Genomic DNA, 25,152 nt, shown 5'->3' on the forward strand with positions numbered 1-25,152 from the left:
CAGGTCATTGAAAAGCTAAGATTATTTCCACTATTTACAGTTTCCTTGTCTTTCCTCTAGACTTAACGATTTCATACGTTTATCCATTTAAAGAATTTGTAAAATTGACGTCACTTGTCCTCAATAATCTTTTTTTTTCGGGCGCAAGCCCACGAACAAGTAATCCTGAGCGTTCGAGGGGATAGTCCGAGTAGCCTCTGACGTCATGTGAGTCTCATAAAACGCTTGAATTAGATAAGTATGTGGATTAGATTTAGTCAGATAAGTAATCGGAGAAATGAAAGAACACGGAGATGAAGAGTGCAATAGTGCTAGTATCAAAAGATATACTACAAGAAATCTGAGCAGATACAAATTATATAAAACAAACCAGCTCCATAGCTCTGTCGATCTCACAGAGTGAGTCAAAAGGAAAAGGGCTGAATGTCGACTGAAAAGCCCCTCCTGCTGAAGAAGAAGAAGTGCAATTTTAAGCAGCAATTTTGAATCTATTTGCAGGCGGACTCGTTAGGCTATTACTTATTTCTTACATTTTGCGTAAGTTGCGTGTTTTCTATTATTTATACATAAATGCACAATAGGTTTTTTAAGACTGCATAACTTTTATAAGGGAAAAAAGAGTATACAATTCTAGCTGGGTATCTATTTGGGAGGCTTATTGTAGGAAGTGGGCTAGTTGAGCTTAGAAGAATGAACTTTTCAAGAATAAATCCATAGTTGGTAAAATTCTAGTTTAGGTAATTCTTGCTATCTCGGAAAGGGGTTAGGTTTGGAAAATGAAACTTTTTGGGATGGGTCTACAGGCTAAGCTACAACCTGGGAAGGTATTTTCAAGTAACTACCTCCACTCCTTCTTCCTCTATGAGGTCCCTGACCTTTTATGACCTTTAAACATATGTTTGTTATAAAAGTGAAACCTTGCAAAATAGATCTTCTGCTTGGATGAAGTACAACAAAATTGTTTTCAGTTTTATAAGGTTTTAAAGATATGCAAATACATTTCCTAAATTTTGAAAAAAAAAACCACTGATATAGCTCAGAATTCTACTCAAATAACAGGAATTGCATTTTCAGAACTAAAGGCAGAGAAAAAGCAACTAGTAACTGAAAATTAATGTAAAATGTTGTTTTGTCAAAATTTCAATAGGTATAGACCTGTCATGTAGGCAAATTTCAGGGCCCTCTAGAGGGAGAAGGAGTGGAGGAGGGTACTTTAATATATATTCTGGGATTGGGATTCCTGGATACCTTTTCTGGGACATACTTTAGCCTGTAGACCCATCCCTGAAAGTTTCCTTTTCCTAACCTAAACCCTTTCTGAGATAGCATGATGTCAATTAAGATAAAATGTTTTTTGTAAAAATTTCAATAAACATAACCTGTCATGTAGCTGAATTTCAGGGCCCTCTAGAGGGAAAAGGAGTAGAGGTGGGTAAATACCTTGAAAATACCTTCCCAGGATATACTTTAGCCTGTATATCCATCTTTGAAAATTTCATTTTCCTAACCTAACCCCTTTCTGAGATAGCAAGAAGTCACTAAACTAGAATTTTACCCTATATAGATATTTTTCATTATTTCTACAGAAAGGAAGCAATCTGTAGTTTTTGCTCACTTTTTCCATTTGTAGTAGAAATTGTAATGTTTTTTCCATTTGTAATGTTGCCATAAAGTTTGGCACTCAGCTTTTTATGCAGAAGCCAGGAAACAGTTATAAATTTTTGAGTTTGTCAGATTAGTTAATGATAAATTGCAAATAGGCCTAGAATATGTTCACCCATTTCCATTGACAAAATTTATGGACAAGACATTGCTTTTAGGGTACCATTTAAGGGCTCAGATAGAATTTTTTATGGAATCAATTATTATATTCATAAAGAATATAAAAGGATACATTTAGTAATGTATCTTTTATATGGTTTTTCTTTATATATTTTTCTTCTATATAGCCAAGTAAATGGAAAAACTAAAAATTTATCATACACTTGGTAACATAAATAGAACCATCTCCAGCCAACATCCAAGAGTCAGAATGTCATTGGTAGCCCCTTTTTTCAAAAAGATAAGAAGTTGCTTGACAATGTCCAGTGTCATGCCACTAAGAAGGTTAGCAGCATGAATAAATTTCTATACAAAGAAAGACTACATCATATGAAGCTGCCAATGCTGACATACCAGCCACCCCAATGAAAAAGGGGTGATATGATTTTAACAAAAAAAAACATCCTTTCTAATAACACCCTTCCCTGTCTCTTTGCTTGGCCCTTATATTCTGGTACTAGAGGACATTCAATGAAGCTCCCCAGGCAGCATTCCACAAGTAGACATAGAAGTCAGTTCTTCAGCCAAAGAGTCATCAATCTGTGGAATCAACTGTATAAGGAAACAGTTTCTGCAACTTTAACCAACACATTCAAGCCCCACCTTGATAAGGAATGGCTCTGTCAAGAGTTCCTTTACAGTTGAGAAACTACAGAGTCCTCCACAAGAGTCGAGATCAACAATCACAACCTACACCAAACATATTTTTTTTTCATCTCTGGAGCATCACAAGGATGGAAAATCCTTATATCACTCCAAGCTGTGATTTAAGGTGTTAACTCAGACTATAGAATAGCCAGAGGTTTTTCACCAAAGATGGTAACTAGGCCTATGCTAACTTAAATTACATTGACCAGTAAAGTTTACACAGTAAAGTTCTCATTGAGGGCTTCTTGTTATCTTGGAATGTAGGTGAGTTATGTGAAGGATAACTTAATTTTGGGAATAAATCCAATTCTTGAAGATTATCTATCATCTATCCTAGAACAGAACTGAGGTAAATAGGCCTAGGATAAGGGTTAATCAAATAGTTTGTCAGTTCTGTGAGCCATTTAAAAGCAGCTTTTGAATTTTGAATTTGATCAGCTTGGTGAAAGTGATGAAAAAGACTAGAGAGCCATAGCTGATTTGAGTGTAGCCAAGACAGATAGTCTCTGTGAGAGGTAATCACCTTAATCCATTTGAGAGTTTCAGGTTCTCTGGACCTATTGTACTCTTGAGTTGATGACTCCCAGTCAAGCCTCAATTGCTTCCTCTCCCACTCCTTGGCAAGTTGGTATTTGAAAGACTGGATAGAGGGAATGCTGACAGTTTTTCCTTCATTTGATTCCAGTGGTTTATGACTTCTTTAGAAGTACATTTGATAGATTCTTGAGTTTGATAGCTGAACTTTGGCTGCTTCTGGAGTACCCTCTTATGTGATAATGGCTGGTAATGAATATGGTAGAGTTTCACTTTTGAACTTTGTATGACAGAATCATGTTGCTATATATGCATCTGTAGATGAGGGTAGGTAGGTTCAGTTGGTTGAGGTGATCTTCATATGAAGCTGATTTTTGGCTTTTTCATGTACTTTGTTGTTTGCCTCTGAACATTTTTGATCAGCCTTACATCTTGTCAATAAGAGAGACCAGCAAGCTACATGCCAAAATTGAGATGGGGTCAAACAAGAGCTTTATACAGTTTTATGAATATTGTATGCATCTCAGCTACTGATGATAAGTATCTATCTCTGCCTCTTCCCTATCCAAAGGACACAGACCATTTAAAATTTGTGTATTAAAAAAATTGAACCTTGAGAGATAAGTGTACTGTTCAAACACGGCAAAAGGAAAGTGTTCTGAGCCTTATACCCAAGCTTAATTCTGACTTACAAGGTTTAAATATTTCAAAACTTTTTCTTAAATTTAGGAAAAGACCTTGACAAGACTTAAAGTATTGTTGAAATAAAAAGAATTTCATTTCCAAAAACTAGAACCAATGAAATAGAGACTGAAAACCCAAAAGTAAGGAAAATTGCTTTGTCAAAATTTTGAAGGTATTTCAATCTTCTCAGCCCTAGAAATACTAACTTGCCTGTCTGAGACTCTAGGTGGCAGGCCTATTAGGCTTAAACCATCTGATTACCTGCAAGTCCAGAAAACTTGTTGGCTGTCTCTGAATCCTAGATCCTGGTTTACCCCTTGTTATTCCCACATGGTCTTTCCAAGTAGGCAAAGCCACTGCGATAGGAAAAATCAAGCCTCCCTGCAAGTTCAGTTGACTTGCTGGCCATAACTTTTAAACCTAAAATCTCTGTCACCAACCCATTCCAACTCTAGTGAACTTCTCGAATAGGTAAAACCTAGTCGTTCATTAATCAAGTTTAGGATCTTGGTTGCTCTGCTCTAATTTTGCTGGGCTTTCCCAATAGGCAAAACTCAAGGTTTTTGAAAATATCTGAGTCCCCTGTTATACCTACAAGTCTAGTGTACACTGTCTATGAATAGTCAACCCAAAAATCTTGGTCAATCTTGCTCACTTGCCTGCAAGTACTATGGACATGGTCAGTCACAAATCTTTGAATCATTTTTGGTTTGAGCCAATTGCCTTCAGATGGCTTACTCTATGACTATTTCTCTTAGTTCTTCCCTAGGATGATTTTTCCTTTGGAGGAGGAAGGAAGAGAGATAGATACTTCTAAATATCTTCTTGTGCAATCATCAAAGGTTCTGGATTAATTCCCAAGAGCTTAATTTCACCTTCCTAACCTAATTTTCAAGATAGACAAGCTTCTTATCTAGATTTTACCAATTTATGATGTGAGGAAAGTTGATTAGAAAAAATTCGAAAATCAATTGTTTTCAGGTGACTGTAGCCTAATAGGCTTACTTGCCCAGATTCTCAGACAGGCAAACTAGTTTCTTAACCATTTTTTAGCGCTTAGAAGATTGTATATATAATCAAAGACTATCTACCGCACCATTTGGACAAAATCTTGGGGTGGGCATGAACTCCATCTGCCTCCCCCCCCCCAATTCATTTCGTGTTGCCTAAGAAAGAAGTGGGTTTTGGTAGCACATAGATCGAATATTCTAAGTAAAAACGCATTTTCATCACCTGTATGTTGCTGGAAGTGTACTGTAATTGAATGTGGAACTCAGCCACACTGACCTCTAAGATTAATTGTAACAACAAAGAATACAATCAACGAGGTTAAGTGATTAAATTGAAATTGGAGAATTCAACCAGACTACAGGCTGGCATTCCTCAGCAATAAACTTTCTTATTTAAGTAAACAATACGTTGGTGAAAGTAATCTTCATTAATATGCTGAGGGTTGTAACCAAAATCTCGGTTTTCCTTCAGCAGAAATCCTTCAGATCAAATATATTTACAAAAAGGAAAAACATAAAAAGATAAAAAAATATTACAACACTCAAGGTAACAAGGGGAACCGCCAAGGTTTCATCTTTGCAAAATCGTGAACAAGCTGGTTGTAATCGAAATTTTTTACTAAATCCTTCTCTGCAAATATCAAAATGAGGTGACTGAGACAATCATCTCCTGTTGTAGACTGCAGGTAGTTTTTCACTATTTCTAGGCTAGAAAACTAGCGCTCATTGCTCGCTGTTGTCACAGGAAGTGTGGCAGCAATACAAAGTACTTTAATTACTTCTGAGTAAGCCACTGGTAATGCCTGAAGATGGTCGACAATGTCTAGGTGCCTGCAGCAGAAGCAGTAAACAGAATCATCCTGGACGGAGTACTCCAGCCACGGGTGCTTTCCTTAATATGAAGCATTGAATAACCATTTCGGCTTGCTGTTTGCCGTCACTTGCGCAGGGTATTGTACTAGTTTTGGTTGGGATGATGGATCGAGAGAGGACAAAGAAATGTCCATAGGGCCGCTGAAACAGTGAAGCTCTTCATCTTGAGGTGTATGTTGCCAAAACTGAGGCTCCAACAGACCTGTGACAGGCGTAGTGGTTCCTCAGGGTGTCTCGTTTCCTTCTTGCTTGATCTGAGGGACTGTCACTTCATTCGAAAAAGACGAAACGTCGGTGATGGTTTGTTCAGATGCTGAATTACACACCTGAAAGAAAGTATACACAATAGTTTGACTTTTAGCCAGTGTAACATCCCTACTAGTTTAGCCTAATCTTTTTTAAATCCATTTTTGTGGATTTGTTGTAGCTTTTATAGTTATCTTTCATCGGTTACTAACAAAATAAAGGAAATTCCACAGTCTTCTGAATAGAAAATGACTAATACTTATATCTCTTTACCATATGTACCTGGTATAGGTGAAAAACTTAAACAAAGTTACATAAATAAAACATTGATGCTTCCAATCAATTAGACAGTTTAGTAGCTTTCTGAATTCTGGGAAGGATCAGACTCGTGGGAATTTAGGCAGTAGCATCTATATAAATCCTTGCTCGTGCGGGAATGTAAAAAATAAAATTTTTTACATTGGCCAAACCCATTGACAGTTTGTGAAACAGTTTATTAGCATCGTAATTCAATCAATAATTCAATTCAATCAATCAGTTCAACAAAATTCAACAACAATTACAATGGTACAACCAAGGGGTTAACTCAAGTAAAATTAACGCAGTAAACCTAAGAGAAGTTTTTTTTTTTTTACATGCGTTCATGAAAAACTTCAGCTAGGACTATCCAAAAAATTCGACAATAGGTGAGACACAATTTTTATCAGCCGGGGGAACGACAAGTTCGGACCCAGTCTGTGCATTTCCACCATCCTCAAAGAAGCAAATATTTTCAGTGGTGGCAATTACAATGGTACAACCAAGGTGTTAACTCAAGTAAAATTAACGCAGTAAACCAAAGATAAGTTGTCTTTTTTACACGCCTTCATACAGAACTTAAGCTAGGACTATCCAAAAAATTCACCAATAGGTGAGACACAATTTTTATCAGCCGGGGGAATGGCAAGTCCAGACCCAGTCTATGCATTTCCGTCATCCTCAAAGAAGCAAATATTTTCAGTGATGCAAATTACAATGGTACAACCACGGTGTTAAATCAAGTAAAATTAACGCAGTAAACCAAAGAAAAGTTGTTGTTGTTTTTTTTTTTACACACCTTCATACAGAACTTAAGCTAGGACTATCCACCGATATAAATTCACCGATAGGTGAGACACGACACAATTTTTATCAGCCAGGGGAATAGCAAGTTTGGACACAGTCTATGCATTTCCATCATCCTGAAAGAAGCAAATATTTTCAGCGATGGCAATTACAATGGTACAACCACGTGTTAACTCAAGTAAAATTAACGCAGTAAACCAAAAAAAGTTTTTTTTTTACACGCGTTCATATAGGACTTAAGCTAGGAAAATCCCAAAAATTCACCAATAGGTGAGACACAATTTCTGGTTTCCCTCTCCAGCTCTCCCTAATGTCACTGGATCGGGTCGGGATTTAAAATGAGAGTTCTAAAGCACAAGATCCTTCTAAAGATCAAATTTCATTAAGATCTGATCACCTTTTCGTAAGTTACAGATACCTAATTTTCTCTAATTTTTCCGAATTACTCCCCCCCCCAACTCAACCAAAGAGAGCGGATCCGGTCCGGTTATATCCGTCACATATTCTTCCCACCAAGTTTTATCCTGATCTCTCCGCTTTAAGCGTTTTCCAAGATTTCCGCCCCCCTCCAATGACAGTGGATCCGATCGGGGTTTAAAATAAGAGATCTGAGTTACGAGGTCCTTCTAAATATGAAATTTCATTAAGATCCGATCACTCCTTCGTAAGTTAAAAGTACCTTATTTTTTCTAATTTTTCAGAATTAACCCCCCCCCCCAAAGAGAGCGGATCCGTTCCGGTTATGTCAGTCACATATCTAGGACTTGTGATTATTTTTCCCACTAAGTTTCATCCCGATCCCTCCGCTCTAAGCGTTTCCAAGATTTTAGGTTCCCCCCAACTCCCTGCAATGTAACCGGATACGGTCGGGATTTAAAATGAGAGCTCTGAGAGACGATATCCTTCCAAACATCAAATTTTATTAAGATCCGATCACCCGTTCGTAAGTTAAAAATGTCTCATTTTTTTCTAATTTTTCCAATTTAACCATCCCTCCACTCCCCCTCCCAGATGGTTGAATTGGGGAAAAGACAATTTCTAATTCAATCTGGTCTGGTTCCTAATACGCCTGCCAAATTTCATCGTCCTAGCTGACCTGGAAGTGCCTACGGTAGCAAAACCAGGACAGACCAACAGAATTTGTGATTGCTATATGTCAGTTGGTAGATACCAAGTGCAATAAAAACACAGAAAATCCTTTTCCGCCCAAATTCAGTTCTTTTAGTCCGCAAAACTGTGAGTGGTAGAGAAAATTGACACCCAAAAGAAGAGAAACACAAACTTGCACTTACTTGCTAAACTGGTTCACATGGGGATGGTTTCTGTTTCTTAATCCATCTACTCAGAGAAGACTGATTTTCTGCCTCTTTCTCCTTCTTCAATGCTGCCAATTTCTACTTTTGAGCTCCAGACAAACTCACGATAACAAACAAATAAGATATTGAATAAACAAGATCACAAACGACGAGGACAGAAACAGAATAAGAACTGACTCGAGTAATTTAAAACGGTGGCTTATATTCACTAAAACAAGGAAATAAATATTGAAACATTTGCCATCTGTCAACCTGGCAAAATCTGTCAACCTGGGCCCCCTGGAAAATCTGGGGTGGGCATTTGCCCCCCTGCCCTCCCTCCCCCCCCCCCCAAATGGCGCCTCTGCTCGGTTCTGTCGTAGGACAGATGACAATCTATCATCAAGAAGTCCAATTAATTATTTTTATAAAACTCTGGAAAAGTTAAGCAAGTTCATCATCTCACAGAGACTATCTGTCTTGGCTTTACTCTTATTGGTCATGATTCCAAAGTGTTTCATCACTTCTACAAAGTTGATTAAATTGAAAAGTCAATGACTTTCAGGTGGCTTAAGCCTAATAGGGCCACCCACCTAAAGTTTCAGGCTGGCAAGTAAGTAACTCAACCCTCTCTTTATTTTTAGGGCTTGGAAGATTGTATATACTATCAGAATTTTGACGTAGATAACTTCGAAGACCACACTGCCTTTCCATGACGAAAAGTAAAACAGTTCAAAATAGGGATGAAACCTTTTTATTGACAGTGAACAGATATAAAATTTAACTGGATATTTCGAACACATATACAGTGTTCATCATCAGCAGTAAAACTGCTTTTTACTGCTTTGATGAGCTTACTTTTGAACTTTACTTTTAAGTTTTACTGCTGGTGATGAACACTGTATATGTGTTCGAAATATCCAGTTAAATTTTATATCTGTTCACTGTCAATAAAAAGGTTTCATCCCTATTTTGAACTGTTCTACTTTCAAAATTTTGACAAAACAATTTAATTTAATTTTGGGCTTTCAGTCTCTTTTTCATTGGCTCTAGTTTTTGGAAATTCTTCCTATTTCAACAGAACTTGAAGTCTTATAAAGGTTTTTTTTCCTTTTAAATTTAATAAAAGCTTTGAAAGGTTCAAGGTTTTCAAGGTTCAATCGGGTTTAATTAAAAAAAAGGAAATAACTAAACTTAAAGTACACTGCTCTGTGACAAAACTCACGTTGGGACCCATGAACATAAAAGATTCTTCACTAACACACAGTACGGCTCCCACTTCACTCTTCGGAACAACCACACGCCTCCTCATATAATTTTTTTAATCTTAACCGTAGGGTTCCTCCCTCCCTCCCCGGATGTACAACCACCTCACCTGAAGATATTAAAAAATCTAAACTTCATCTAATTTAATTTATCTTTCTTTTTTTTTATCTTTCACTTATTGACCTTTAACTAAATATTTATTTAAATTATTTTTGAAAGACCCGAGGGAGCTCCTACATCTCAGCTCTTTTGGAAGCATGTTCCACACTTTAGCACATGCTACATCAGGGGAAAAATCTGAACGTACTGTTGGAGTTCGTCTCACTTAAAGGTCAAAGGCAGAGTGCGTGTTTCGATTATGTTGTTCAGATATCAACCGAAACAGATTGTGGAAGGGAGATGGAAGTAAACCGGATAAAAATGTACATGTTTATGAACAGACTAGGATGTTAGGGTAACTGTTTTTTAGGTTTAAATTTAAAAAAAAAAACTTTTCCATGATCATAGTCAGTAAATCCCAACCATGTAACCCTACATCGTATAAAATTTGGAACCTGCTGTACATGTTTATGAAACATACATTTTCATAAAAGCGTTTGTCCAAGATTCACTATTGTCCAAGTAATGGGGACACCATCCTACTAGACTTCCACTTTTTTCAGCAATTTTTTGTGTAGAGTCAATTGTAATCTCCTTTTTTTTAGTTTTTTTTTTTTTAAATAGCCCTCCTACTTCCTAAACTTCATCCCTTCAGATAAGAAAGTATTTGTATTTATGTTAAGTAGTTTTGAAGTATTTCAGTGTTTTATTAAAATCTGCTCCTATTCTGAACATTTACACACTTTTCTTCTGAAATGTTATTTCTCTGCAGGTTACCAATCACACTACTTTCAGGACTATGGAGAGACCTCACTTAAGCCTTTCCTGCCACATCTTTGCCCTTGTATTCTAAACATTAGTTTACTTTAGAACACAAAACATAATTGTAAACTGCCTGTTCTACATGTTTTAACTTTCTCAAATGTTCCCTGCGTTGATATTTTAATTTTTATAATGCCTCATGGTTCCAGAAATAGTAACAAGAGAATGTCAGCGCATACTAACTCTGAGATAGTTACTCTACTTTTTATGGTCTTAAACGATCAACTGGAGTTTTTTGGTCACCCTCCCCTTATCAATGAAAACAAAAGAAATTGATTTTTTGCATAGTTATCATGCATGAGCTTATTTATTTCGATTTTCTTTCTATTAGGGCTAGCATGCTACCTTAAGGTCACAGAGAGATATTTATTGTTTAATGGGTTATTTAAAAGCTACTGTCTCTGTCTGTGTGCCTCTTACAAATTCTTCTAGGAAATGTAATGTGATATATGGTACAAAAAATGACACTTTTGGGTGTCATTTTTGGACTAAAGAAAGCTTAGAAGCATAACAAGGTTATGTCTGCAATTTTCTTAGCCAAAATCCTTAGCCAGAGGTTAATAATTTTCCCTCCTATATACCCATTCTTCTAGCTCATTAATGAGTAAAAACCGAAAAATATAATCTGAGAAAGACCTGCTTAAAATATGCTAATATCTTTTTTATTTTCATGAAACTAACTGTTTTATGTGGAAGGTCTCAAAGATATCGATGACAACTTACCCTTTGGAGTCTTTATTCATGTGACAAAACTGCACATATCCTGCGGGGAAGTTTCAGCAAAGTAGAAAGCAATGCTTGGATTTAAGTCCTGTGCTATTTTAACAGAAAATTATGTGGATTTTTTTCAGTTTCATCACCTGATTTTCAAATAATGTAAGATTTACTGTGCATATTTAATAAAAAGCTAAAAAAAAATGTTATGTAATTAAAGAGCAAAGTTAAAATTGAGGACGACAACAGTGGTTCTTTTGCAGTTTACACAAAATATATCTACAAAAGTAGCTCAAATAAAATGACTTGTATTGTTTCCTATTATGAAGAATTATAAAAACTAGTGCTGTGCCAAAAATTGAGCTTGCTTATGTTTTCTAGTGAATTATAATTGCTTTATAAAATTCATGGATATCATGACTGGCAAAAGACTATTGTAAGCCTTGAGAATCAGTTTTTATTATTTTATGAAGGTCGTTGATTGAAATATTTGCTCCTATCAGAATATCCTGTTGTTTAGGGTTTGTTTTTGCATTTTAGAGTTCAATACAACTAGTTTTTCAAGTAAAAGTGCTAACTTCGCGTGAATAATCAAGCTTGGATTATATATTGAAACTATTATTTTAACTGATCTAAATGACATTATTTACTTAGCTTTTCTTCTTCTGAGATTGTATGAATAGCCATTTTGGCAACGATAGGAAGCTCAAATGTTAAATATATTTGGTATCATAAATCTCATTTTGTGAGTTTAAGCATCAGAAAAAGACAAAGGGCCAATTATCTCCCAGCTCTACAGGGAGCTTCTGAAGCAATTATGGAAAAAATTCAAAGGGATCTTATATGTGCCAACAGTTAGATAAGGTAATGAGAGGCCCATTTAAAACAAAGAAAACCTATTAATTTGTATTAATTGTTAGGTAAATAAGTATTAAGAAACCCCTCCTTGAGCATATATCCTTGAGCTAGTCACCTCTTATTCATCTTGATAAGCCAGAGTGCTTAAACATGTGTACCTTTTTAAATAATCATCATAGAAGTGAAAAATGGGGGGGGGGATTTCGTTTTTGTGAAAAAGCCCTTAGCAAGCATTTCCAAAGATCAGTTTGGAAAGCTTTGTGCAACCCTAACTGGGTCACAAGACATCCCTAAGGTGATATTTCAAATCGAGAATGACTTGTTTGGCAATCTTTTGTTATATCAGGAAAGTGAACTCCACTAGGCCCCTGTTATTTTTCTCAGAATGGGCAAAGACCATATTTTTTGAATGTGTATATCACATAACGTAGACGCAGGCTACATGGGTGGGAGGGTGTTTCCTGAAAATTATCTAATTGTCCCCCTGGATTAAACAGAAAATAGGACCCGAAAAATGTGTTTTATCTCTCTCTATAAAAAATCTTTTGACCTCCTGTTCCCTCTAAGGATCAGAGCTTTTTGTGTATATGATTTATAAATAGCCCAGAAGGGGTATAACATAAGACATGGTTAAATGCTTGGGTTAGGCCGGGATCAAATTATAAAACGTGAACTCCTTTGGTGATTTCTTGAGTTGTGGCCAGAGGAGAAGCTTCAAAACAGTTGAAGGGGGGGGGAGGAAGAGTGTTAACAATGTGCTTTCATCTAGCACCTTAACTCCAGTTCAATAGTACTAGTAATAGCAATGTTAGTTAATGATTATTGTATTCCTGAATATGTCCCTATAAATATTTCTTATATAATTATAGTATTTGGAAATTTGTATCTCTCCTTATAATTTTTACGGAGAAAATGACCTCTCATCATTGGATTGTTATTACAACTGTAATTGAGCCGCTAAAAGAAAATTATTAGCTAGAAACTATTTTTGGTTATAACTGTTCATTTTAAGTTAAAACTCTTTTGTCCACTCCCCTCCCATTTTTGATTATTCATATTGTTGAATTGCTATTACGTTTCAGGTTCAAATGGAACCAGATTTGGATCAACCTGGCCCCTCGTCAGTTATGTCTAACCAAGCTGCAGTAGCATTGCGAAACTGGGAACTTGAAAATAACGTTGAAAATTTGGAAATTGATGAAATTTACAAGTTTGAAAAACAAACGCAGCAAGATATGCTTTCAGCCAAGCCCTGGGATAAAGAGTAAGTTGAATCTACTTAAAATATTTCTCTTGGTAAATAAAATGAAGCTCCCATGATTGCCTCTAAATGCTCTTGGTTGGGCGTGGGCTGAAGAATACAGAGCTTATGTGTTTTTTTTTTTTTTTTCTTCTTCTTTTTTTTAGAAAAGTATGTTTACTTACATATGTGTAAAACATAACTTCATTTTTTACGGTATATTAATTGTACTCTTCTTGGGGAAGGGGGGTGGGGTGTTGAGAGTGTCCTTGAGCAGGTGCCCATGGAGTTGTTTCTAAATGAATGATAGGTGACAGAGAATAAATTTACCTAATGTTTAGCAAATAATGTAAACTTATATTGAGCCTGGCCTAAAATTTTATATATAAGTTACATTTTTTTTTTTTCCTATTTTTATGAAAAAAGATCTGGAGAAACCGTGTCTTGCTCAGAATCATGTTTTTGGGGGTGAAATTGTTTTGTGTATGCACTTTAAAAACAGCTCAGCTATCTGAAATGGAAGATTTTCTATCCGAAATGGGAGAATAGGAAATTTTCGAAAGTTTCGAACGGAAAATTTTCTAAAATAGTTTCTGATTCATGAGTAGTGCAGAAAACGTAAAAATCATCGAAAAAAAAGAAGAAAGTTGACTTGGAATGATGTGATGCAATGACCAAAGATCTGAGCTTCCGTCATAGCAAGTGGTAGATGGTAGAAGAATCTTGAAAGCCTTTCGTGAAGCATGAAAAAGAATGCAACATTAGTTGCAGCTATCGGTTTTAATAAATTCCTTCTTCTTTTTCAGCCCGCATTTTTTCAAGGACATTAAGATTTCTGCACTAGCCTTATTGAAAATGGTTATGCATGCAAGATCAGGTGGTCACTTAGAAGTTATGGGCCTACTTCTTGGGAAAATCGACGGTAATGTTATGATTGTTATGGATTCATTTGCATTGCCAGTAGAAGGTACTGAAACTCGAGTTAATGCACAGGCTCAAGCTTATGAATACATGACAGGTTACATGGAAGCTGCAAAACAGGTGGGGTATTCCCTTATTTTTACTTTTCTTGTAATATAATTCGCTAATGGAGTGGGAGGATGTCTTAAGGAGAAATTTAAGAGAAATGGGAACTTCCTATGAGGGTGCAAAAAAGAAGGGTTTGAATTGATTGGGATGGAGGAGAAGCGTGAGTAACTGTTTTGGCCTCAGGTGGCTTGGTGTTGGAATGCTTCAGTTCAGTCTTTAAACAAATTTGATCAATATAAGTTATAAAAGACCTCTAACAGCTTTTAACGATCCGGAAATATAATCTAATATAGAGACCAGCAAGTATATATTGGTCGCCTGCACGGGTGTCTGGTATGAATTTTTCACAGGGGACATATGAAATACAAATTTGCCACCCTGGCTATAAACCGGTTACGGCTACGAGATGGGTTTGTAGGAAACCTGCCATTCGCTTGGCTGGTCTTCTTCCTACCAAAGGAAGACACGCAAAAGGAAAGTAGTTCACCAGTTAAACCTATTACTCGGAAATATTAATTATTTATTTGATAATTTCATTATTAATTATTATAATAACATTATACTTTAATCCATTCTAAACTATTCCAAAAATGCTGACATCCATTTTCTTTAAAAAAAAACAAAAAAAAATATTTTTCACTCCTGTGATTTTGAAAAATGTATTTCTCCCCTCCCCCTTACATTTTCGTGAAATGATTCTTGTGGGTAAGTCGGTTTTCCATTTTTCAAATGTAGTTCAATTCAAAATTGTAGTTGAGGATTTATTCCAGGCAACAAAAACAGAGAGATTACATATATAAGAGCATGTAAAGTAGAGATTGCTACTACTGGTAACAAATAATTGGATCACCAATCTCTTGAGCCCAACAGAACTGCACATGTTCCTCGTTTAACCTAATTTATTCAAAGCTTGCCATTCTACCTCCTCCCTTAAACTCTCAATCTCCTTTAAATCCTTTATTATAGCATCTTACATCCTCATTCAGGAATGGTCTGCTGTGTGTTGGGCCTTAGACTAATGATCAAAAAGCACAATCTTTGACAATCTTTCATAATTCATTCGTAAAATGTGGCATTGCCGTTTTAACTCTTCTTTCATTATAGCCTTGTAAAGGTGGGATTGAACCATATTTTTTGTGTAACTTGGCTATATAACTTTATATATGATTAATGGAATGAGCACCTACAATTATCATTAGAAAATTGATTAGGAAAATATCTAACAGATGTTCCTTTGCCTTCCAATGCGCCCTAGTTCCAGAGCCATACTTGACTACTGTCGTTTCCATGACTTTCAGTATTCTAATCTGAGTTTCAAGACCTCTCATCCTATTCTTCAGACTTTATTCAACTGCGAAAAAAAAAATACTCTTTGCCTTGTCAATCCTCCTTTTACACCTTTACTGCATTCAATATTTTTGCTTAAAATACTAACCAGGTATTGGATAGCAAAACATTGTCCACTTGATCAATTTTGTCTCTAGCTAATGTAAAATTTTCATCTTTTTCTAAGCAAATCGGTCTTATTAAAATTAATTTTTAAACCTGATCTTGCACCGTGAATTCTCAAAACCTTGAAAATATATTGCTTATGCTGTCATTATCATTTCAGATACTAAAATGGTTTGCACGATGTCAGTCTAGGAGAGTTCAACCTTCCCATTTGATAATATGTTCCCCCCATCCCTTTTGCCGTCTTCTTTAGGTGAAAGTCCATCAAAATAATCTTTATAAACAGGGATAGGACACAGCTCTGCTGAAATCCTGATCTGACACCAGCCCAGCTACTAACCTATCTTACTACGTTAAGCATAGCAATGTTGTTCTCATTCATAGCAGGAATCTGGAATATCACACGGATAAGACCTTCACTAAAGTCTTTCTATCTGTCGAATCAAATGGCCTTTCATAATCTATAAAAGTGAAAACCAAAGTGGTCTGATTATTCAAACACTTATCAGTTATTAATCAGAGTGAAAGTCAATTCATGTCCTCCTATTCCTAAAACCCCATTGTTCTTATCTTATACCTTTATCTACAGTGTCTTTTAGTCTATTTGATATAATGATTGCTAAGTAATGTACTTACTAATGAAAACATGCTGATGTCGCTTCATTAATACACTCACTCTTATTGCCTTTCTTATGATTTAAGTTTAATTTTCCTAATATTCCTAAAAATTCCTAAAAGTCGTATTCATTTAGATATCCTTCATATTTCAGTATACTGTTAGTAATGTCTCTAACCTTTCACATAATTGCTCGAAAATGTTCTTTTCTATTTCATTCCTTAGAAGTCTATTGCCGCTTCACGCACTCTCATACTTCTTTGTCCATCTCTCTTTTAATTTTTCCTCATAGCTACTTGAGCCACCGTTCGGTAAACGTCCACGTCCAGGTACACGTACACTGACTGCATTCTTTGAGTTCGTTATTTGTCAATGCAATATCCCAATATTTTGCTGCCTGGCTGTATCTTCCAGATCCTCTACAATTTTATCCATGGTTTCTCTTTCTTATCTCCTTAATTCAAACTTTAGTACCCTTTCTACTTTCCTTACTTCCCAGTTATTCTTGTAAGATTTATGTCTCAGAAACTTTTTGTACAAACCCCTCTTTTCTTCCAAGATTAAAGTCAGTAAAATTTTTGACGCGGGCTTATAATTTTTCTCCTTAAGACACCTTCAGTTACCTCGCAAATCATTTTCCTAAAATTACTCTATCTTTCTTGTGCACTTTCAAATTCTGAACTTCAGTTTTACATTCAACTATTCCTGGAAAATCCTCTCAAAGTCTCACCCTGGAATCTATGAATGTCTTAAATACCGGAAAGCCTGTCAACCTTCCTTATTTAGCGTTAAATTAGCTATAGAGACCGCTACACATCAATAATGGCACTCTTACATACCCTAGTGTCTTGTGCGAAGGGTCCCTGGCTTCCTGGTACCTGGTGTACATATTGGAGCCCATCATATGCCGCACAGTTTTGCCATACTTGGCACGTGTTGCCTAGTTTACATAATTTCTGAGTGAGATCAGTCCCTTCGTTCTGCGTCGATCCTGCCTGTCTGCGATCTGAATAACATAATCAATGAGGCTTCTTGTCTTACCTTTAAATGAATACCATGTTAAGCAGAGCCGTTCCTAGGTTGATGGACCTGGGGCAAAATTAATTACAGCGCCCACTTCCCAACTCAAATATAAGCAAAGAAAGCCAAATAAAAGTGAAAATTTTCATCGAAGTTGGCAATTACTCAATCACGTCCCTTCCCCTAACCATAACTGTAGGGGATGAACAGCTCTGATGTTAAGTTATGGCCACTATGTGAAAACATCTTGCTTTGGTTTTACCTAGATTATTGTACCTACAAAATTGTATCAGTCTATTGCCACTGTTATTTTCCTTCCATGCTCTAAATTGACCTAATCTAGGCCACCTTCTACTTCCATTTGTACCAACCTGGAATCTTATCTATTTCTTCCTATAAATATATTTAAAATTCACCCATGAGTCACGTTTATCTCCTTTCATTTAATTGTAGTATTACTGTGAATGATACCTTGTACTTTTTGGTCGTGAAGCGAGCAAATTAAATTCTATTTTAGTGTGAACAAGATATACTAGTTTTCTTATTCACAATTGATGGTGCTTGCCTGTCTGCAAAGGCAGAAAACCTGCACGTTCAACAAAAAGAAGGTCCTAAAAAATTATGGCCTCCGAATCTTTCAATAAAATAAACGCATCAAGGTTCAAGGCAATCCTTCCCGTATCGCCCTCCCCCCGGAAACCCAAGGTCTACAACTGCTCTTCTCACTTAAGAATTCTGATTGGAGTTTCTCATGTCTAAAGTAATACATCCAATTGCCATCGGTGCTTAAAAACAGAAGACCCTTAAAATTTTAGCCTACGAATCTCTCAATCAAAATGAGCGTTATGAAAGTTTTAAGCATTATCCACCTTCCCTCTCTCCCTAAATCAGGGATATACAACTTATGCTTCTATTTCTGAATTCTGCTCAAACTTTGTGATGTTTAAAGTTGTGGATGCCATGTCCAGTTTTTGTGAACGAGGTCATCAGCGTTTGACAATATTTCTGTTGGAATTCCAATTGAGGCTGAGCACTGTTCTTACCATTATTTTCCGTTAGGCCTTGCAAAACAAAGGTGATAGTTATTGAATAAAAGTGAAGTAGCAAAGTTTATGCTAGTATCCACTTTTTTGGGTCAACTCATTAGAAGCAACACAGAACGAAAGTAGAAGCAAGACTGACTAAAATAAATTTTCTAAAAATTTAAACATGTAATTTATAAAGCCATCTTAAATAAGAAATTCAAATTTTTTACTTGGAATATCTCCAATTACAAGTTTGTTTTGGGAATCAGTTATTGAATCCTGATTCATAAATTACTGTCTGAGTAACAGAGGTTTATATTTTGTTGAAAATTCAACAATCGAACTTGAATATAAAACTGTCAATAACAAAGTCAACTGTATGCACATAAATATTTAATTTTCATAGAGGTCTATTCAGCAAGGTTCAAAGGGACTGGGCTTGTTCAAACTTGAAAGAATTTAGCCAATAAACAATTAGAATTTTTGACACTTAATTTAGATCATTTGTTTAAGGTAATTAATAGTTAATAAATATTAACTATTTGCTTTGCTGCCATTCATTCAAAATGAGAATATTTAGCTCTCTTTATACATTTAACATCCACTTTGTTTTCCCAGATATTATAAACACCCTAAGGAGATACGACATTGCGGGAAATCGTCGCTTAGAAATAATTCTTGTAATGGTGAAGGTAATTGTCTTCTTTGTCATCTACCTGTTAACAACGATATGAATTCACATTATCCGTAGTAAGAGTCCTTGTGGATGATATTTATGGCTAAAATATAATTCTTAGCCAAAATATAATTATGGCTAAATAAAAATATAATATATCTCTTGCAAATTATATTCTCTACTCCTGCAAATGATAGTAGATGGAAACGATTCACTAAGCTTTTTCTGGGTTAACTGATGGACTTGTCCCTATATGAGGTCTGTACTATATCTGCTTATCACTAAGAATGCATGTGGTCCAGAAGTTAACCGTCATTGGATACAATGGTTGTTTTTCTCATTTCTTCCCTAAAAAGATGGAAAAAAGTAGTCGTTCTTATATGATTTCAAACGGGATGGTTCTTTTAAGGGGCCTGAGGGGGCTTTATATGTTTAGGAATATGGAGTTTGTCCAGGATACTTCTATAGATCCTTTCCTTGAGGCTTTTTATTTTCTTAAATGCCGGGAAGGTGTTTTTTAAGGGACTAATATATGCAGGAACGAGGTGTTCTTTTAAGAGGGCTAACGTCGTAGTCCCTTCTGTGTTTACCGTACCGTAATAAGAACGCTAAAAAAAATGACACTCAAAGTTTTGGGACCGAAATAATAACAAATGGATAAACGATGATTATCGTTATCAACAATACGTAGATATCTTGAATTCAATCAAGTATTTTAACCTTATATTCCTTTTATTTCTTTTTTTGGTTAGACGTGGTACTTGTTGCTAGCTTCATGGTGGACATTTTGCCTATATCTTGCTATGCGTTGAATCTAAAATAGATTATATTCTTTGAAAATCTAAATCTTATTAAGTTAAAATCTAGTTTTTATAGTTTCGTTGGGTAATAGCGCACACTCAGTGGCACTAATAATCTTTTATTCTGCTTTATCCTCATTTTTGTAGTTCCGTTAATTACTGTCAGTGGTGCACTGTCAGTGATATTAGTAGTGTTTTTATTCTTGCCAAATCCTTGTTAAATTGGGGAAAATGCTTATAACATCGAAAATAATTTTTTTAAGTTTTTTCGAAGGACTCGCGTCCTCGAATACCATCTGCCATGACTCACTCGTCAACCATTTTTATAACAATAATTTACTTTTTATTTTTAATTTTTATTGCCATTAAATGAATTTGGAGGAAAAATTAAGTGGTATCAATGAAAATAATTCCTGGATCTAAATTCGCTTTGGCCCTTAGTAACATTTTCACTCTTACATTCTTAGGTAAAGCGACTAGAAAATGCTATTGGCTGGTATCATTCTCACCCTGGCTACGGCTGTTGGCTCTCTGGTATAGATGTCTCCACTCAAATGTTGAACCAAAACTTTCAGGAACCGTTTGTGGCAATTGTCGTAGATCCAGTCAGGACCATTTCAGCTGGCAAGGTCTGCCTGGGGGCTTTTAGGACGTATCCAAAGGTACAGATATTTTAAAATTGGATTTTAAGATGTTAAAACTAGGCCTAGGATACTAAAAGGCGCGGCAATATATTTTTTTTAAGTCTGGTTACGAAATCTGGGCACTACAAAAAGTTTAACGAGCCTCATAGAATTTAATAGAGAAAAAACTGGTATACTTTAGATAAAACAATGGAACAAAAAATAACTTTAAGTAATGCAAACTTGAATATTTCGACTCCACGTTCGGGAGCCTTTATCAACGGGGAAAATAAAACCTCGCTGGATGCTTTCCAAAAAACGAGTCATTTTTTGTCATTTTGCCAAGTGTCATTTTAGATATTCCTTCGAGCCACTGTATTCCAAGCAAGCTGTACGGACAAGCTATAATGAATGAAAGGTTAGGACTGTTACATCACGCTTTTATGGATGTTGGCAAAAAAAGTGGATTTTCTGGCTGTGGCCAAGGGAGTGTGAATTTGATCTTAATGAAGATTATAGGTCTGAATAGTGCAGGTAGAGGAGCAGCTTGCATAGCTCTGTTACGTCAAATGGTTTGGTGCTGCAATTAGTTGTTAGTTGTGGCAGTCTTAGCAGTGACAGTCTTTAATCCATTGGTTTCTGTAAAATTGCTTATTTATGTAGGCGCATACATTTTCGTTTAATATCTCGAAAAATTTAATGCTCCCAAAATCGCTTGTAACAAATATGAATTTTACTTAATTTCGTGACCTTTTTTGATATTGGTTATGTATAGCTGCTGATCCTTTTTTCTTTAGAAGAGTTAAACATTAAGACTTTCGTGATAGGTAAAATGAGAAAAATGTAGAAAGGTGCTGAGTATGTTTCGTGCTTTTATATTTCATTTCGTTTTATATCTACCAATAGGGTTACTGTGAAAGGGATGATATTTTGGCTAGCCTAAGCTAAAGAGCTACAGCGTCATTTGTTCATGTTCAAGACCTGAATCGTCAGCCGAAGACGAAAATTTGACTGGTTCACCACATGAATGGCTACTCCCAAACGCTATTCTGACAGATAGCCTTTGATCAAAGATAGCTCCTGATACAGATGTCGCTCTTTTATAAGCCACTTCCATCAAGGGGTCCACTTCCAGCTGACCTTACCTCATTTCAGGGTCGCATGGGTCGGCTGCAGTCACAAAACTCACTGTTTGTCACTTTTATTTTAGCCTGCCACTTTTTCTTTGAAATTGACACTAAAGTCACTTTTTTTGCAGTTTCAAAATTTAATTTAGTTATTGCTTATTTCAGTGAGCTAGAAAGCTAATGAAAAAAAAATATTGGACAACAGACTGTTACCTGTTGGAAAGTAGTAATGATAATATGGGTACATAATACACAAGGGTATGAACAAAGCAAATAGCCTGAAATTCTAAAACAGCATCTTAAAATGTTCACAAATAATTTTGCGTAAGTTCTGCATATAGTTTTCATCAGAAGCTTCTGATCTTGCCCTTAGCCCCTATCAGTTGGACTGGTGTATCCAGGGGAGTGGTGGTGATCCCTCTCCCTCCTGTGAGGTCTTGCCCCTTTCAAAACAATCACAACAAACTCTTATAGTTAAGTCTCAACTTATAGGTTCTAAGTTACGCACTATCTGTTTTTTTGTTGAAATGTCCTCACTTTACCAAATCATAAGTCCTATTTGTTTTTCCTCCATTTGTTTTAATATATTAAATGAACTGAAGTTGATGTAAAGACCGTCGCCAAGTCAATAAAACTAAATGGGTCCTAAAATCAGATAAAACAATAGGATAAAACTATATAGGTCCAAACTAGTTGCAAGTTTGTCTTCCCTTGCCCCAATTTAATGTATTCAATGAACTGAAGTTGATGTAAAGACCATCGCCAAGTCAATAAAACTAAATGGGTCCTAAAATCAGATAAAACAATAGGATAAAACTATATAGGTCCAAACTAGTTGCAAGTTTGTCTTCCCTTGCCCCAATTTAATGTATTCAATGAACTGAAGTTGATGTAAAGACCATCGCCAAGTCAATAAAACTAAATGGGTCCTAAAATCAGATAAAACAATAGGATAAAACTATATAGGTCCAAACTAGTTGCAAGTTTGTCTTCCCTTGCCCCAATTTAATGTATTCATTGAACTGAAGTTGATGTAAAGACCGTCGCCAAGTCAATAAAACTAAACGGGTCCTAAAATCAGGTAAAACAATAGGATAAAACTATATAGGTCCAAACTAGTTGCAAGTTTTTCTTCCCTTGCCCCAATTTAATGTATTCAATGAACTGAAGTTGATGTAAAGACCGTCGCCAAGTCAATAAAACTAAATGGGTCCTAAAATCAGGTAAAACAATAGGATAAAACTATATAGGTCTAAACTAGTTGCAAGCCTGTCTTCCCTTGCCCCAATTAAGCAGCCCAGAGTTTACTGGGCCATCCAAAGAGAGAGTAAAAAGAAGAAAATGGCAACCCTTAGTGATAAGCTCAGAAAGTTTTCCTCCTTGCGGCATAATCAAATGTTCATTTGTTTCTTAAGATTAGTGACTTTTCTGAAATGTATATTGAAGAAGTGAATATAGTGAAAAATACACTTTGTGATATAAAACAAATAAAAATATGTTTGTTAACCTTTTATTGACCCCAAAATTCTTCAGTCGTAAAATGGATGAAAAATGCACTACTGTGTCGAGTTTTATTTATTATTTATTTATTTTTAATTTATTTATTTTTAAACTATTATTTATTTATTTAGTTTTATTTATTATTTATTATTATTCCACAGCCAAACTGGAGGACTGTCCTGGAGGCAAAATACAAGAAAAAAGTAGTGACTAGTCAATTGCTTGGATTTGTTTCCATTTTTTAAGTTGTCAGATTTTATTCGAAAAATTATGGTAGTTTCTGATAGTATTACAAAACAAGGGGGTGGATAATATTAACAAATTCATGAGAAGTTGGCTGCTCATGTCATCGAAGGTCAGTTATCATTTATGTCTTAATATCATAGAAAAAGGGTAAACCTTCAAAATAAATAACACTGTCTAGATGAAACTTATTTTTATGTCTAAAATCAAACCCTGGAATTGGCTTTATCTTTATCAACGTTTTTAATCAATGGCTTCTTTTAATTAGCATAGTCCAGCCCATCATAGTAGAAACACTGAAGCTCCTAACTTTCCATCTTTTGTATTTTCAATGTTTTGTCGGTAATTCCAAATCTGCTCGCACAGAAATTGGAAAAAATTAAATTCTTTAGTGGAGTATCTTAAGCAGCTCCAATTACCTCCTTCATAGTTGAGGGTCCTACGATTACCTTTGATTGTATTTGCGACTTCTGATAACTTCCTATTTTCTTTTTAGTTGCTTTTATAAGGACTAGTGGAGCATCTTCAGCAGGTTTGGTTTGGACCTATTTAACTGGTTTGGGCTCAATCTCATTTTTAGGAATTGTTTCTTTAGGATTGGGCTCAGTCCACAAGCCATATTTGTTTAAAATATAATTTGCTTTTAATATCAACTCACGATGGTGAAGAGATGGCAATTTAATCAATATGGGCTTGAATTTCCTTGTAGAAGCTAAGTGGGTTACAGACTCGATGTCAGCTGTTTTTAGACTCGGTTTGTTAATCGCTTTTGCTAAAAAACTTTTTATTAAATAGTTGAACTATTTCTTCTTTCAATGTTTTACTGTTAATTCCAAATCTGCTCGCACAGAAATTGGAAAAAATCAGATTATTTAGTGGAGTATCTTCAGCAGCTCCAATCACCTTCTTCATAATTTAAGGTGCTACGATTACTTTTGATTCTATTTACGACTCCAGCTCTGACTTATCCTATTTAGCTGGTTTGGGCTCAATCTCATTTTAAAAATTGTTTCTTTAGAATCGGGCTCTGCCCACAAGTCGTATTTGTTTAAAATATAATTGACTTTTAATATCATGTCACGATGGTGGGGAGATGAGAATTTAGTCAATATGGGCTTAACTTTTCTTGAAGAAGCTAAGTGGGTTACGGAATCGATGTCAGTTGTATTTAGACTCGGTTTGTTAATTACCTTTTCTAAAAAAAAAAAAATTATTGAACAGTTGAACCATTTCTTCTTTCGATGTTTTGCTGTTAATTCCAAATCTGCTCGCACAGAAATTGGAAAAAATCAAATTCTTTAGTGGAGTATCTTCAGCAGCCCCAATTTTATTAAGAATTTATTCGAAAAATCTGCACTGATATGACGTTTATACAGCTTGAAATGGGATCATCAGTGAAACTGACATAAGGCTAACGGCACTGTTGTCATGAATGCAAAAGAAAAAATTAGATTAATTAGCTTTGTCAGTAGTATTTCTTGGATATTTCTTTTTCTATGAAGGTCTACTGAATGCCTGTTTTCACAAGGATGACCATTGAACCTATACCCATGTTCATTCCTTATCCCTGTGAAAACTATTTCTTAAACAAAGAAGTAATTTCCCTCTTCTCTAGTTTAACAGAAGATGGGCGAGAGGAGGATGGAAGGAAAAACGTGCCTTTCTTGAACAAATCAAAAACAAGCCTTCCACAATCCTACAAATCCTTATACGATGCTACCACTCACTTAAACTAACAATTTTTGGGAGCTGTAAGAAGTTTTTCACGAGACTAGCAAATAACCTTTAGAGTCTTTTTGTCCTGCTGAATCGAATTGAAAGGAGGTT

The 25,152-nt window shown here is 35.6% G+C and overlaps 1 protein-coding gene across 1 annotated transcript in view; it reads left to right on the forward strand.

The window, feature by feature from the left end:
• The first annotated feature begins 385 nt into the window (after positions 1-385).
• Positions 386-25,152, forward strand: part of LOC136034562 (COP9 signalosome complex subunit 5-like) — a 34,242-nt gene continuing 9,475 nt past the window's right edge. The window contains exons 1-4 of the mRNA XM_065715805.1: positions 386-537; positions 13,057-13,238; positions 14,021-14,255; positions 20,300-20,494. Coding sequence (XP_065571877.1) covers positions 13,063-13,238; positions 14,021-14,255; positions 20,300-20,494 — 606 coding nt within the window. The 5' untranslated portion in view covers positions 386-537; positions 13,057-13,062. The remainder of the gene's footprint in view (positions 538-13,056; positions 13,239-14,020; positions 14,256-20,299; positions 20,495-25,152) is intronic.

The sequence above is a fragment of the Artemia franciscana genome, chromosome 13 (assembly GCF_032884065.1).
Source record: "Artemia franciscana chromosome 13, ASM3288406v1, whole genome shotgun sequence".
Taxonomy (NCBI): Eukaryota; Metazoa; Arthropoda; class Branchiopoda; order Anostraca; family Artemiidae; genus Artemia; species Artemia franciscana.